Genomic DNA, 13861 nt, shown 5'->3' on the forward strand with positions numbered 1-13861 from the left:
CTGGGACCTTTAACTTGGGCCCATTGTGCAGAAGGAGGGAATTCTAAACAAAAATCCCACAAGAAGGGGAAAACAAAAAAAAGCCTCGAGAGCTGTTCCTGCTTCTGGTGGGGCCTCTTGGAAGAGATCCTGTGACAGTCTGAGGAAATGGCTGTGTCTGGGCCCCCAGCTCAGTGTCACTGCCCCTGGGGAGGAGCCTGCTCCCTCTGGCCCCTCGCTGTCGGGGCTGGTGACAAAGGACCCCTCTGAATGCCACGACGTGGGGAAGGTCCTGGTGGGGCTGATCTGGAGCAGAGCCTGCTCCAGGCTGTCGTGCACCAGCACCACATCCATAAAAGTCACCAGAAATAACAAATGTGAGACTGAAATTAATGTTTGTTTCCACTTGAAGCATTATCAAATGTCAGGGGTTGGAAATTGCTAATGTTTTCATGTCTGTTGGGTGTTGATGGGTGATGGTTCAGTCGGAGCCAGTTTAAAGATGGAGGAAGAAAAAGAAAATCCCAAGAGATCAGACAGCAAAAGTGATGGAACTGGAGAAACTGTAGGAATTAATCTGTAACAAATCCTTTGGTGCCCTCTCTTTCAGGATGGAAGGTTGGAGCGCAGGTGAGCAGCTGATTGGGAGCATAATTCATTTCCCCAGGTGATCCCAGTATCAAATACCATCTACTCCAGTCCCTTCCAGTGATTTCCTCTGCCAGGCTGTCCTGCTGCCTGTTGTGGCCAAGGGGCTCAGGGGACATCACTGGCACTGGCCTGGGGGGACCAGGAGCTGCAGGTTGGGGTGAGTGGGGCTGAGTAAGTGTCCCTTTGGCACTTGCACCTCAAAATTTAACACAAACAGCAGCTCTTGGCTGACTTTTTGAAGTCAAGCACACGGTCTCAGAGGATTTTGTTGTGTCAAAGTCACTGGAAGTGATGATTGGTTTGCAAAAGTCAGGAGGACAAAAGGTGTCCCCACGTGGTGATGATCTGACTGGGTTTGGGGTTAAATAAAATTATTGTTGCTCTGTAAGCAGACAAGGCCAAATGCTTGTTGAGGTTCCCTTTGCAACAAGGTGCAACATTGCTGCTGAAGTACCCAACCTGCCTGGTGCAGCCAGAGCTGCTGCAATTGCAGCTTGGCAGAGCCCACCAAGGTTCTTAACTAGTGGAGAAAGGCATTGGGTTACAGGAACAGAGCTGGTGTTTGCAGCAGGATCAGACAGGGCCGACCCTGGTGCCTCTTGGACAAGTGACTGATGGTGGTGGGAGGCAGAGTGACACTTGTGCTGTGCAGGACCTCCCTGCAGCAGCGCTGGGGCCACATCCTGGAGGTGTCTTTGCAGATACTTAATCAAGCCTGTGCTAGTCCAAACTCAGAAATACTGCAGCCTTTTTAAGATTTAATATTTATTATTTATAGTGGAAGACGATAATTCATGTTTTGCCTTTGCACCTGGGTTAGGCAGCTTCCAGCCCCTTGATTTTCTTCTAGAAAACTCAGTGGAAGATGTCAGAGGTGATTTCTGTGTCTCAGTGGGTGCTCCTGGCCCCGGTGTCACGGGGCTGCTGTGCCCCAGCGCCCTGGAACCTCCCGCAGCGCTGCTGGAGCTGAGGCAGCGCCGGGCCCTGCAGGATGGGATCATGAGGAGTTCCCTTCTGTGCTCACTCAGGTTTGCTGTGCTGGAGTGGCTCCTCTGTCACCTCTGTCACGGGGTCTCAGGCAGTGCAGGCACAGCCTGTTGTGAATGCAGAGCGGGGATCCTGCTCCCAGGGATGGTTTTCATGGCAACGCTGCGCTCACGTCCTCGCTCCGGCGCTGCCGCTGCAGCTCCTCCAGCCCTTTGTCGTCCTCAGACTTGGCCAAGGTTTCACAGCCCGGGCACGGCACACCTGGATCAGCCCCGGGTTTGGTGGTGGGCACACGTCTCTGGGCACAGGAGCTGTGTGGGTCCTGTCTGCCCAGCTCTTGCCGGGTCAGGAGGTTTCACACAGAACCACTCAGGTTGGAAGAGACCTCCAAGATCGAGTCCAAGCTGTGCCCCATCCCCACCTTGCCACCAGCCCAGAGCACTGAGTGCCACATCCAGGCCTTCCTTGGACACCTCCAGGGATGGGCACTCCAAACCTGCCCAGGCCGCCCCTTCCAGTGCCTGACCACCCTTTCCATGAAGAAACTCCTCCTGCTGACTAAAAACTGCTGTGAAAGTTGCCAGCACGTGGTGTGAGCCGAGTGTCTGGCTTACTGGGGAAGCTCAGCAAGGATCCCTTTGGTTCCCAAGTAAGCCCCCTCTGGCTTGGGAGCTGTGCTCTGCTGCAGAGGGTGTTCTGCAATGCAAATATTGACGGGGAATCCTCACCAGAGCCTCTGTGGCCTCGTGTTCCCTGCGCGCGCTCCGGGGGATCCATTAGCAAACACTGCTTCAGAGATGTGTATTTTTCCTCTGATACCAAGACAGACAGGAATTTTTTATAAGATGTTAATTTCTAGCTGGTTTAGAACTGTATTTATACAGGAGAATGTGCTGCCTCTGAACCTGCACAGGAATGGTGCTGCTGCATGTGTCAAAGAGTGAGTGGCCATAGAAAGGCTTCCTGTGTTGGTCCTGATACTTCTAATATTTAAAAACTTGTCACAGAAAGGAAATTGGGTTAAATTAGGATTAAATCCATAGGATGTCTCAGGTTGGTGCATGTTTCTGAAACTTCCTCATGCTATTGCTGATACTTTCTCATGAGGAGAAGAGCAGTGCTCAGGGGTGCCAGGCTGTATATTTTATGTTGTATGTCTGATTATTAACAAGGCAGCCCAGGCCTCGGTTTGTTGGGTGGGTTTTCTCCTTCTTTTTTCCTTCTCTTTGTTTTTATGAGGAACAAATAAACATTCAAAAGTGTGTTTAGAGAAGCTGAACAGGATGGAGGCAGGAGCTGAGGAGAGTGAAGAGCTGCTCACAGCCCTTGTCTTCCTTGAGGGATGGGGTGTGTTGATCCTGGGTCTCAGGCTGTCACCTGGGCTCTTCCATCACTGGAATCAGGTCGCCTAATGGTCCTCTGGTTTGTTCTCATGTGAGAAGTTTGTTCAGCTTCAGGACGAAAACAATTTGAAGGACTTTTTTCAGTGTACAAAAACAAGACGCTGGGCTCTGGAGAGCCTGGTGGAACAATGCTGTTCCTCCTTCACTGAACGTGCTTCAGCCAGGCTGTTGGCTCAGGGGTGTTGGTACTGAGAGTAACAAATGTGAACCCCAGAGGGGACCATTGGTTTGTCCTCTCTGACCCTGTGCATGTCTCAGACTGCAGAATGTCCTCAGGCTGCTCCTCAGAGGAGTCACGCAGCTCCTGCTCCTCTGAGCTGGCTGTGCCTCGACCCTCGGAGAGATGAGGGTTGAATCACTTCTCTTTCTTCTAGTGGTGAAGTGCTCTTCTTTCTTTCTTCCTCCATTTGTGAGAAGTATTTGTTGTCACCAAGATTTCTCTCTTCTAGGTGTTTATCCCAATGTAAACGTTGTTCCTTGCTGGGGTGAATAGAATGACCTTAAATCTCTTGTTCTGTTGCACTGATTCAGTTTTCAAAGCTTTTTCTGCATCCTTCATGTTCTGTATCTCCTGGTTTTATGCTGTTTAAATGAATGCCAAAGTGGGAATACTTGGCAGAACATTCTAGTTCCAGTCTCAGCATACGAGGCCCAATCCCCTCTGCCCACTGCTCCTTGTGGTGTGGATCCATGCCCAGTTCCCTGTCCATAACCATCCCTGAATGCCCAGGACTCTCCCAGCTAAACTGGTGTTTCTCTGGAGTGTGTTGGCTGTTGTTCCTGTATTTACCCCTTGAAGAGTCTCCACGTGACATGGAAATGTTACAGCAAAGAGTCCCTTTCTCTCCAGATCTCGCTCCAAAGACTCAGAGCTGTGCATGTGTGTATCCCAGAACAACGGGGGGTTTATTAAGGGTTTTATTTCCCCCACTTGTAGGATTCCTGGGAGGCTGAATGACAGGAGAACTCCCCTGGGAGAGCTGAACTGGATCTTCACAGCCATCACAGACACCATCGCCTGGAACGTCCTGCCCAGAGGTGAGGCTGGGGCAGGGGAGGGGCATGAGGAGTCAGATCAATGAGACACTGAAATGAGGAGAAAATTAAACCCTGCAACTGGAAGAACAGATCAGGATGGATCTGAAAGCTAGTTTGTTTTTTATTTGTTCTTTTTCCCAGAGTGTTGCAGAGACCTGATCATTAGAACCCAGAAAGGGTTTTTCTGTGCTAACACAATTGTCGTAGCTTGAATAATTCTCTTTCTTACTATATTTGCACAGAGCAATCTGTTTTCTTCCAGCCTTGGTTAGTAACATGAATAAAGGCTTTTTCTTTCCTCTTTGCTGGTAAGGCAGTTTTGTTTCCCATGAGTAACTTCATCCCTCATTTCTCTACCCCTGTTCTGCTCTGAATTGCTACTTCTGGAGCACAAGCAGCCAAATTTGTAAACAGTTCTCCAACCCTGCTCTTCCTAATGCTCACACAGCATCAATTCTTCTCTGCCCTGTAGAAGAGAGCACATTTGCTATCGTTTAGGATTCATTTTGGCTTCTCATAAGCACACCAAACTGCCACTTAACAGATGGATAGTTCTTGATTAAACAGTACACAGAGGTCCTGTTCTCCCTCAGTAATTTTCCAAAAACGTAGTCAGGCTGAGCTGAAATGAAACACCAAAAGGGGGATTTGATCCAGAAAAGGCAAAGAAGAACCCAAGGTAGAAAGTGTTTAATTGTGCTAACGTAGAATAGAGTAGCTGTGGTGCTTTGAGGGAGCTCTGAAGGCAGAACTTCCCTTTCGTGGTTGTCATCATGTCCCTGCAGAACTGCTGGAGATTCCTTGCTACTGGAACGAAGTGTTAGCATGGTTTTACATCTTAAACCCTTTTTGCATATTACCTGAGGTGCTGAAACGTGCATGTAGTGACTCCTGCAATCTCTTGGCAGATCTTTTCCAGAAGCTCTTCCGGCAGGACCTGCTCGTGGCCAGTTTGTTCCGTAACTTCCTCCTGGCAGAGAGGATCATGAGGTCCTACAACTGCACCCCCGTGAGCAGCCCCCGGCTGCCCCCCACGTACATGCACGCCATGTGGTGAGTGCTGGGCTCTGGGAGCCTCCAGGGCTGGCACTGCTCGGGGTTACTTGGGATATTGGGAAGGAATTCCCCCTGGGAGGGTGGGCAGGCCCTGGCACAGGGTGCCCACAGCAGCTGTGGCTGCCCCTGGATCCCTGGAAGTGTCCAAGGCCAGGCTGGACATTGGGGCTTGGAGCACTTTGGGATAGTGGGAGGTGTCCCTGCCCGTGGCAGGGGTGACACTTCAGGGTGCCTTCCAACCCAAAGCATTCCATGATTCCACTTAAATCTCTGCAGCGCTTCCCTGGTTCAGTCAGTGGATCAGGAGTGGAACAGCTTGTGGCAGCCTAATACCCATCTCCAAAGCTGCTTCTGCTCTGGGCATTCATAATTATCCTGTAATTCTGTGGTGCAGAAGCTTCAGTCCAGCCCTGCCATCTTTCACTCCAAATACCAAAGAGATGGGTCATCTGCTGCCTTTATTTTCCCAAAGTGAAGCTGCTCCCCTGGGATTGTGCAGGGTGGGAAGAGCCGAGGCCTGAGGGAAAGGTCCTTAACTTGTGCTGCTGAAGTAGAAAAAAAAACCTGCTGTAGAGTTCCTCTACTTTTACTGTTGCTTTTAAGATGATTAATGGAAATGGAGGTGGCACAGTTATCAAAAAGCTCTTAAATGTAGTTCTGCCTATCGAACCAATGTCCCATGAACAATTATAGTAAAAATAATAATAATAATAACAGTAATAACAAAAATGCTGGCTTTTATTTTCTTACTCATTGTGATTAATAGAGCAGCACCAAACTGGGCCAAGTGCAGAGTGGTGCAGTGGCACTGAGGGGGCTCCTGGGGGACAGAACTGAGCCTTGCTGCAGGCTGAGGGAGTGACAGGTAAAGGCAGCTGAGGGGGCTCAACCTGCCTGCATTTCCAGAAGCCTTTTAGTAGGTTTCTTCCATAAAAATGTGGAGGAAGGCAAATGTAGAGGGTGATGATGAATGAATGTAGCACTGACAGCAGCACTGAGGAGCTCAGATTCTCAAAGCAGCCTGGGACAGTGGGAGGTGTCCCTGCCCGTGGCAGGGGGTGGGATGAGATGAGCTTTAAGGTCCCTTCCAACCCAAGCATTCCATGATTCCATGGTGTGGTTTCTGTAGGGGCTGGAGCCAGGCTGGCAGCAGGGAGCCCCAGGAGCCTTTGCAGGTGCAGGCAGACACTGAGAAGACATTTGCTGGTACCACAAAGCTGCTTTAATTGTTGAAAATCCTGGAGGAAATTGGGGGGCCTTTGGCTGGGCTTGGCAGCAGTTGGGCAGCTGAACAATCTGAATGCTGCAAACAATGTCCCTGAGTGCTTTGGGTCAGCAGCTTCTGAGGAAAAGCGCTTCAGTCATTTGTGAATGGGATGAGCTGTGCTGTTGCTGTCACCTGAGGGGCTGGGACACTTGGAAGGGCAGAGCAGGAAAAGCCACCCGAGCACCTGTGGTGACTCTGAGCTGCTGCTGGATGTGGCAGAGCTCCAGCCATCAGCTGCAGTTTGCAAGTGCAGGAGGGTAGGACACAGTGTTGCAGGAGTTTCAAAATTAAACCAGTAAATTTCTGGAGTTATTTATAGCTTGCTTTTTGTCAGCATATTAAAAATCTATATTTTCTGTTCCTTATAGGGATGTAATTCATTCTTATTGCCAGCCTATTAAAAGCCTGTGTTTCTGGTTTCCTATGGGAATATGATTTGACTTGGAGCTGGTGTTGCCATCCATGGGTTGAACCACAGGAATGAAACTGGGAGCTCCTGGATCCCATTTTTTATTTCTCTCAGACTTTTATTTCTCTCAGACTCTCAGTGCAATGGGGTCTAGAAACACATTTTCTTTGCTCCTATTGTGGTTCTGGAGCAGAATGGTGCTGGAAATTCCTTTGGGAAGCTGCGGGATGGTGCTGGAGACACCTTCGTGAAGCCCCTCAGAGCAGAGCACGTTGGTGCTGCTTTTTAGGATTTACCAGAAGAGCTTCCTTGAGAACAGTCACACAAAGGGCTCTTTTCCTTGTCAATCCCAAACACTGGTGAAGTAGAGAGCAAGGGAGCAGGGAATTGACACACTTTATTCAGTGCCCTCCAAAAAACGTGCAGTTTGCAGCAAATCCAGCAAAGGGGAAAATTCCACTTTTGTCCGAGGTGGCTCAGTGCGTTATTAGGAACTTTTAGAAAGGACGGATTTAGAAACTAATTTAGGGCTCGTTTAAAAATTTTCTAAAAATAATCACTTGTCTATCACCTTTTCACTCAGGAATTTTCTAATGGATCCCTGATCTGAAACCTGCCGACCCATTTTACAGTTTGGATGAGCTCAGTGTTGAGATGAGGGCAGGGGAGTTGGCCACAGGGTGCTGGAAAGGATGAAATTCCAGCCAGGGGCTTGTGGGGATCCCGTGAAACCAAGGCCTGTGGCTCTGGGGGGGGGCTGATCCAGCAGAGTTTTCTGGTGGGTGTTTTATCCAGACTTTTCCCAGAGTTTTGATCCCCAGGCAGTGTTTTGGGGAGCAAGTCTGGCTGCCATCACAAGGGGTGAACGGGGTGGGAGTGACACTGCAAACAGTCATTTGAGCATTGATTTTTACCTCCTGAATGGTTCCCACTGCCCCTTTGGGCACAAAATCCCCCTCTGCTCTGTCTCCTTCACCTACCCCTGTCCCTGCCTGGGGAGTTTTCCCCAGGTCACACTGGGGTGGCTCCTGAGTTGGGGATGTGGCACAGGTGTAACAGGTGCTGAGGCTGCTCTGCCTTTGGCTTTAGCTCTCTTGAAAACAGCTTTTTCAAGTGTTATCTTTTCAAGTTGGTGTTCTGGCCAATTCATTTGGGAGATCACAGTATCCTTTCTAGCCGGAACTTGAGGAAAAGTGAGAATTCCCATTTTTGGAGGGAATATTTGACCCACGGGCTGTCAGTCCCTTCCCTTCCCCAAGAAGGGCAGTGTGCTTTGGAGTCAGGAGAGCTGATCTCTGGGGCTGTGCCCTCTTGGACAGAATCTGACATGTTATTTCTGGTTTTCCTACTTTTATTGGCTTTCTTGAATTTTCCCTGCTCAGCCCCTTCCCGTGGGGCACAGGCTGCCTGTGTTTGTGTGGTGCCTCTCACTGCTGCAGGCAGTACTCTAGTACAGGATTAATATTAACATTAATATTAATATCCATTGATTGTCTGGCTGTGCTGTTCAGCTCGGGTCGCTCTGTCTATTGTGCATGAGAACAGAGCTCTGTCAGCACCTTGATCTCTGCTGTGATGGATTAGGGTTTATGCATTACTGCTGTTGCCAGCTGCTTTTATTCACAGCCTTTGAAAAGACCTAATAATGTGTTTGGAAATATTTCCTGACACAGGTCATATATTAAACCCCAAGTACCTTAATTATGCTTTGGAAGAGCTACAGCCCATCCCTAATAGGAACACCGTGGTGTGTTTGCAGGCCATGAAATTCGGGTTGAAAGGAGTCATAATGTACTGCAAATACAGCGAGCTGGAGATTCTGGCTGAAAACAAAACCATAATGCAGCAACCCAATTCCAGGTGGAGCAGCACGGGAGGGTGCAGGATGGATCGGGGCTGCTCAGCCATCCCTCAGGGAAACGAGGCTCGTGGAGCTGTGCCGAAACACTCGGCGGCTCTGCAAGAAGAAAGTGATTGTTTGAAGAGGTATTTGGGGCTGTTTGACGTTTGAAGGATTAGATTAGTTCAGATTACACTGTAACCAGATATTTTTTGTGTCTATGTGTTAGTCTTAACATGTCCAAGTCCCATTATCGGACTACGGAGACTTTGATGTAGGATGGAAATAGCAAAGCCTGTGCTCTAAGTTGTGGCTGGAGCAGGGGGATGTGCTGGGAGAAGAAAAGGATTTCAGACTTGTTCCAAATATTCATAGCAATAACTGGTTTTTAAAAATAGCTGTGTCTGAGCAGCTTCCCAGCTGTGCCCAAAGCAGCTTAGGGAGGTGACGGGATCACTGCGACACAGGTGGGATCTGGGGTTCAATCACACCAGGGCATGGCTGGCCCTGGACTGGCAGAACAAATGTGGGGTGTCTTGTCCAACAGACTTGAGGGGCTCAGAAATATTTAATGGCTCCAGAGATGAGGTTCAGAAGGAGGAGCTGCCCCGAGCCCCAGGACTGCACGTGGCCTCAGCCTCCCTTCAGCTGCCCCTCCAGGCAGGAACACTCCTGTTCCCTGGTACCTGTGTGGTGCCAGGTAATGCCCACCATTCCAAGGGGAGAAGAGAACGCTGAAAGACGTCAAGAATGCATTATTAACAACGGGACGTGAGCGTTAAAAGCATTAGACATTGAGTCAGCCCCGAAAATCTGAGCGTAAGAAAATCAGCCTCCATGAGCTGCCAGCTAATGGGTACCCGTGGGTGCAGACAGACACAGGCTCTAACTGTGCTGAGTTTCTGCTCTCTCAGTGTTTCTGGGGGTTTCCATTGCCTGGCAGTTCGTGGGTTTGGGCAATAAACCAATCCCTGAGCAGGGCTGGGACTCTGCCTTCTGTTCTTTGCTTGAAGTCCAAACTTTGCAGCACCTCTGGGAAACAAAGAGGCAGCTGATGAGTTCATGTTAAATTATTAAACATTTAAACAGTCCTAGTGTAGTGAAGGGGTATTGGACTGAGCTGGGGTTCCCTCCACAGACCATTCCTGTTGTGGTGCTGCCTTGGCTTTGGGATAAGCAAAATCACTTACTTTAACTGAGCCAATCTTCCTGCTAAGGAGAGATTTTAACTTTGTGCCTACAGAGCAATTAGCTCAAGGTGGTATTAAAAAAACCCCTCTTTAACACCTTCTTTCATAGCATAACTCAGTTGAAGCACTGGGGTGTTTCACAGGGTTGTCACCCCGTGGATACATCACTGTGTCACCCTGTCAGGGTGGAGGGCCTGGAGTTCCTGGGAGAGAGCAGTGAGGAGGGAAGACGGAATGCTGAGCCCTTTTTGTCCCAAATGCAGTGAAAACAAACCTTGCAGAGCACTTGGCAGACAGCAGTCTCTGCCAAGGGGGTGCACTGATCTCTGGCTTGGCTTTCACAAATCACTTGTGGGATGCAGCACCTCCCATCCTGGTTCCCTGCTGCTCCCAAATTTATCTCTTGTTTGTGTGATAGGAGTCCAGGCAGCACATCCACCGTGTGCCCACCTTTCCCGTTCCCTGTGGGATATTAGAGCTGTCAGTCATTGCTCCTCCTCCCCCCAGCCATCACTGTCACCAGCACTGTGGCAGTGTTCTCCCTTCTCTTCCTCTCCCCACCCTCCGGGGTTTAGTCCTTTCCCATTCACTTGTGGCTTGGTTTGAATCTTGTAATTATTGTAACACGTGTTTAATGCCATTGTCTGTTCAGCCAGCCCAGTGAGTTCCCTGTGTGCAACCTGGGTGTAACCCTGAGGCTCTGAGGAGGGAGCAGCTGTTCCAGTGGTTGGAAATGGAGAAGTTTTACTTTGGGCAAACCTGTTTGTTGGTGTCCCATTGGCTGGGAGGATTTGTGTTTTCTGCAGACAGAGCAGAAGCAGCATGCTGGGTGGTTTGGAAGGGCTGGAGAGTCGTTTCAGGGCTGGTTTGGAGTTGGTGGAGAAGCATTTGAAGCATTTGACTTGAGCAGAGTCTCTTCCACCAGTTGACATTAATCAACAGCCCTTGGAAGGTTGAGTAGGTTTGAGTTGAGAAGGCTGGCAGAGGTTTGAATGGTTTGAGTAACGTTGGCAGAGGTTTGAATGGTTTGAGTAACGCTGGCTGTGTGGCTCCACTGCTTTCCAACAGCCTGTTGTTAGAAGCATAAAAAAGTGATTTTATTTTAATCTACTCAAATCTCTTTTCAAATTTTTTGTTTGTTCTTTCTGATAACACTTAAACCCTTTGAGATCTTACCTCGCAGGGCTGCTTTGGGCATTTTTGTAGCAGTATTACTGCTGCTTACCTAAAATTACCGTGACGAGCTCAGCATCTTCTCCGTGTGCTGCTGCAGTGAGTGACCCTCAGAATCCTTTTGTGATCAGAGCAGTTGTCTCTGATCTCTAAACCATTTTCCTTCTGTGTAGTAAAACTTACCTCAAAGGCCCAAATGTGGGTTGACATTCTCCAGTGCTGCAGAAAATTTCTTCAGGTGTTTTTCCCATTCCTCCCTGAAAACAGGGAATATCAAGCACTTCTAAGCCAGTCAGACAACACTGTCCACATTCTTGTGTGGTCAGAATTTCAATTTCCCTTGCTATTCCTTATGGATAACTTGTTAATGCCTTCTCTTTCCTCTCTCCCCTCCCTGCAGGCAAGCCTGGGACCTTGCTGTTGACATTTGCCTTTCCCAGTTACCCACAATTATTGAGGAAGGAACTGCCTTCAGGGTAAGTTGGGGAGTGTCCTCAAACGTGGGCCAGGTTTCATCCATTCTCTGACACCTCAGTTCAGCTCATCACTTCTGCTGGTACAGTTTAAGGGTTTATGTTTTTGAAGAATTGTAAATGTTTGGCACAGGTTGTCTGGAGAAGCTGTGGCTGCCCCATCCCTGGAAGTTGGACACTGGGGCTTGGAGCAGCCTGGGACAGTGGGAGGTGTCCCTGCCATGGCAGGGGTGGCACTGGGTGAGCTTTAAGGTCCCTCCAACCCAAACCAGTGTGGAATTCTGTGATTCTCCCTTAGAGGAACAGACAGAAATCAAGTTCAAACTCTTCCCTGCTGCATGATCCAGCCCACACGAGGGGGTGAGCAGGAAACTGCTGCCAGTAAAAGCAGTGCCTCAGACCTGACTCGGAACATTCCACAGTGCTCAAACCTGACCAGGTGTTGTTACTCAAAAGGTCCCAACATGCAGCACGATTTTTGAAATTAAAGGCCTAAGTGTGAAAATTATCTCCTTATTGGAGTTATTTTCAAATACAAAATAGAGTTTGATGGTATGTCCAGAGAGTTCTCTTAAGCTCAGTGCCGTTAATTGGAGTCACTGGGGGTTTTCTCTGCTTTATTTAATCTCAGAGAGCAGAAAAGTAAAATTTTTAATATATTTACCTTAAATTCCTTTATTCAGAGTAGATTTTTCTTGATACTCCTTTGATATTTCATGAAGTGAAAACTTTAAATAATAATTACTGTATAAGCTCAGGTCCCTGTTCTACCCTGATGTCTCTCTAATTTTCAGTGACATTTTTGCAGTTTATTTGTGTTACCAAACTTCAAAAGTTTTCTGGCTGTAATTGCAGGTTGTCTCCAAAGCCCTGAGTGCAGGAGGAGAACTGTGGGCTCCTGCCAGGCTAGGGGTTGATCAAGATGCCCTGAGGCCTTTATTCTCCCACCCCTTGCCTTCCTCACTCTGTGCTCTGGTTTAGAACATGAAAAATACGTTTTTTCTTCTCCTGGCTTACATTCATTTTTACTTTCAGTCTCTAACAATATCATTGGAGGCCTTTTTATTAGTGTTAACCCTCAGCTGGGCATTCTCTGTCAAGTGAGCTGAAATTCAGGAGATTTCTGAGTGTTTTGGGGTGGGAAGAGGCACAGACTTACTGGGGATCAGACAGGAGGTCAGCAAAGACGAGTGGTCATTCTCAGCTGGAGATCGATTCAGGGTAGGCTGGGAACAATTTACAAGCTGGTTTTCAAGCCTGACAAATGTGGTTTATTGTGTGTTTTGGCTGGAATGGAGGCAGGTTGAGCCGTCAGTGTGCAGCTGGGGCTGGGAGCCAGAGTGCGGCGAGATTCCAGCCTGGTGGGAAGTTGGCTGGTGCTGGCCAGGGAGCAGGGAAGGGGAGAAGGGGACAGTCCCTGTGGCCACTGCCAGCCTGTTCCTCCCTGCCTGGCAGGGCTGGGCTGGGTGTCAGGGCTGGGAACACCTGGGTGAGGCACAGGGACCTGCTGGGGGCTGGCAGTGCAGCCTGCCCTGGGTGCAGTCCTGGACAGCCCTCTCAGGGCTGGTGTGTGTCAGCAGCACAGCACAAAGCACTCCTGGATATTCCCAGGGTGTTCTTGCCTGCTCAGACCTGGAAAACCCAATAACCTGGTGGAGAAGGGCCTGGGGGCTCTCAGTGCTCATACAGGGATGGGTTTGGGCTGGTTTTCTCTCCCTCCTCTGTCTCTTCCCTCCCTCCTTCCCCATTGACTTCTGTTTCTCTGGGGATTCCTGCCTGGAAGCCGCTGTGTGCTTTGGTCAGTGCATTCTCACCTCGAGCTTGTACCACGTCCTCAGAGTGATGGATGACATGGGGAATTTATTTTCATTGCTCTTGGATTGTGTCTCTGGACTGGGCAGAGGCAGCTCCGAGTGCTGCCGCGGGAGCGGAATGGCCTCTGCAGAGCAGATAAATCCAGTGCTGCTCCATCTGCTGCTCCTGGGGACAGAGCAGCTTCCCTAAGACCTTTCATGGTCACTTTTCCTGTTTCTCTACTCTTTCCTTCTCCTTTTTTCCTAGCACATTTAAAGGTACATGTGTCTGCTCAGTCTTTGGGAAGTTTTTCTGCATTTAGAAAACCCCAAGCAAACAGGCATCAGTTACAAATCACGGCTTTAGGAAACAGTGAAGTCCGTAGGTGTCAAAACTCTTGGCTTCACTCCTTGTTGGTTAACCCATGCCTGCATTCCCACTTTGCTCCTCCAGCACAGCCCCTTCTTCGCCGAGCAGCTCACGGCCTTCCAGGTGTGGCTGACCATGGGCGTGGAGAACCGCAACCCCCCGGAGCAGCTGCCCATCGTCCTGCAGGTGAGTCCTGGGGGTGGGGGTCCCTGCCCGTGCCAGGGGTGTCCCT

The 13861-nt window shown here is 49.4% G+C and overlaps 1 protein-coding gene across 4 annotated transcripts in view; it reads left to right on the forward strand.

Moving 5' to 3' along the window:
- The window catches only part of RPTOR (regulatory associated protein of MTOR complex 1), a 96037-nt gene that overhangs the window by 39805 nt on the left and 42371 nt on the right, over positions 1-13861 (forward strand). For all 4 annotated transcript variants that reach the window (XM_017730244.1, XM_017730251.1, XM_017730255.1 and 1 more), the window contains exons 8-11: positions 3958-4058; positions 4967-5111; positions 11394-11469; positions 13714-13815. In XM_017730244.1, the coding sequence (XP_017585733.1) occupies positions 3958-4058; positions 4967-5111; positions 11394-11469; positions 13714-13815 (424 nt within the window). The remainder of the gene's footprint in view (positions 1-3957; positions 4059-4966; positions 5112-11393; positions 11470-13713; positions 13816-13861) is intronic.

This window comes from Corvus brachyrhynchos, unplaced genomic scaffold, assembly GCF_000691975.1.
Source record: "Corvus brachyrhynchos isolate BGI_N302 unplaced genomic scaffold, ASM69197v1 scaffold340, whole genome shotgun sequence".
Classification (NCBI taxonomy): Eukaryota; Metazoa; Chordata; class Aves; order Passeriformes; family Corvidae; genus Corvus; species Corvus brachyrhynchos.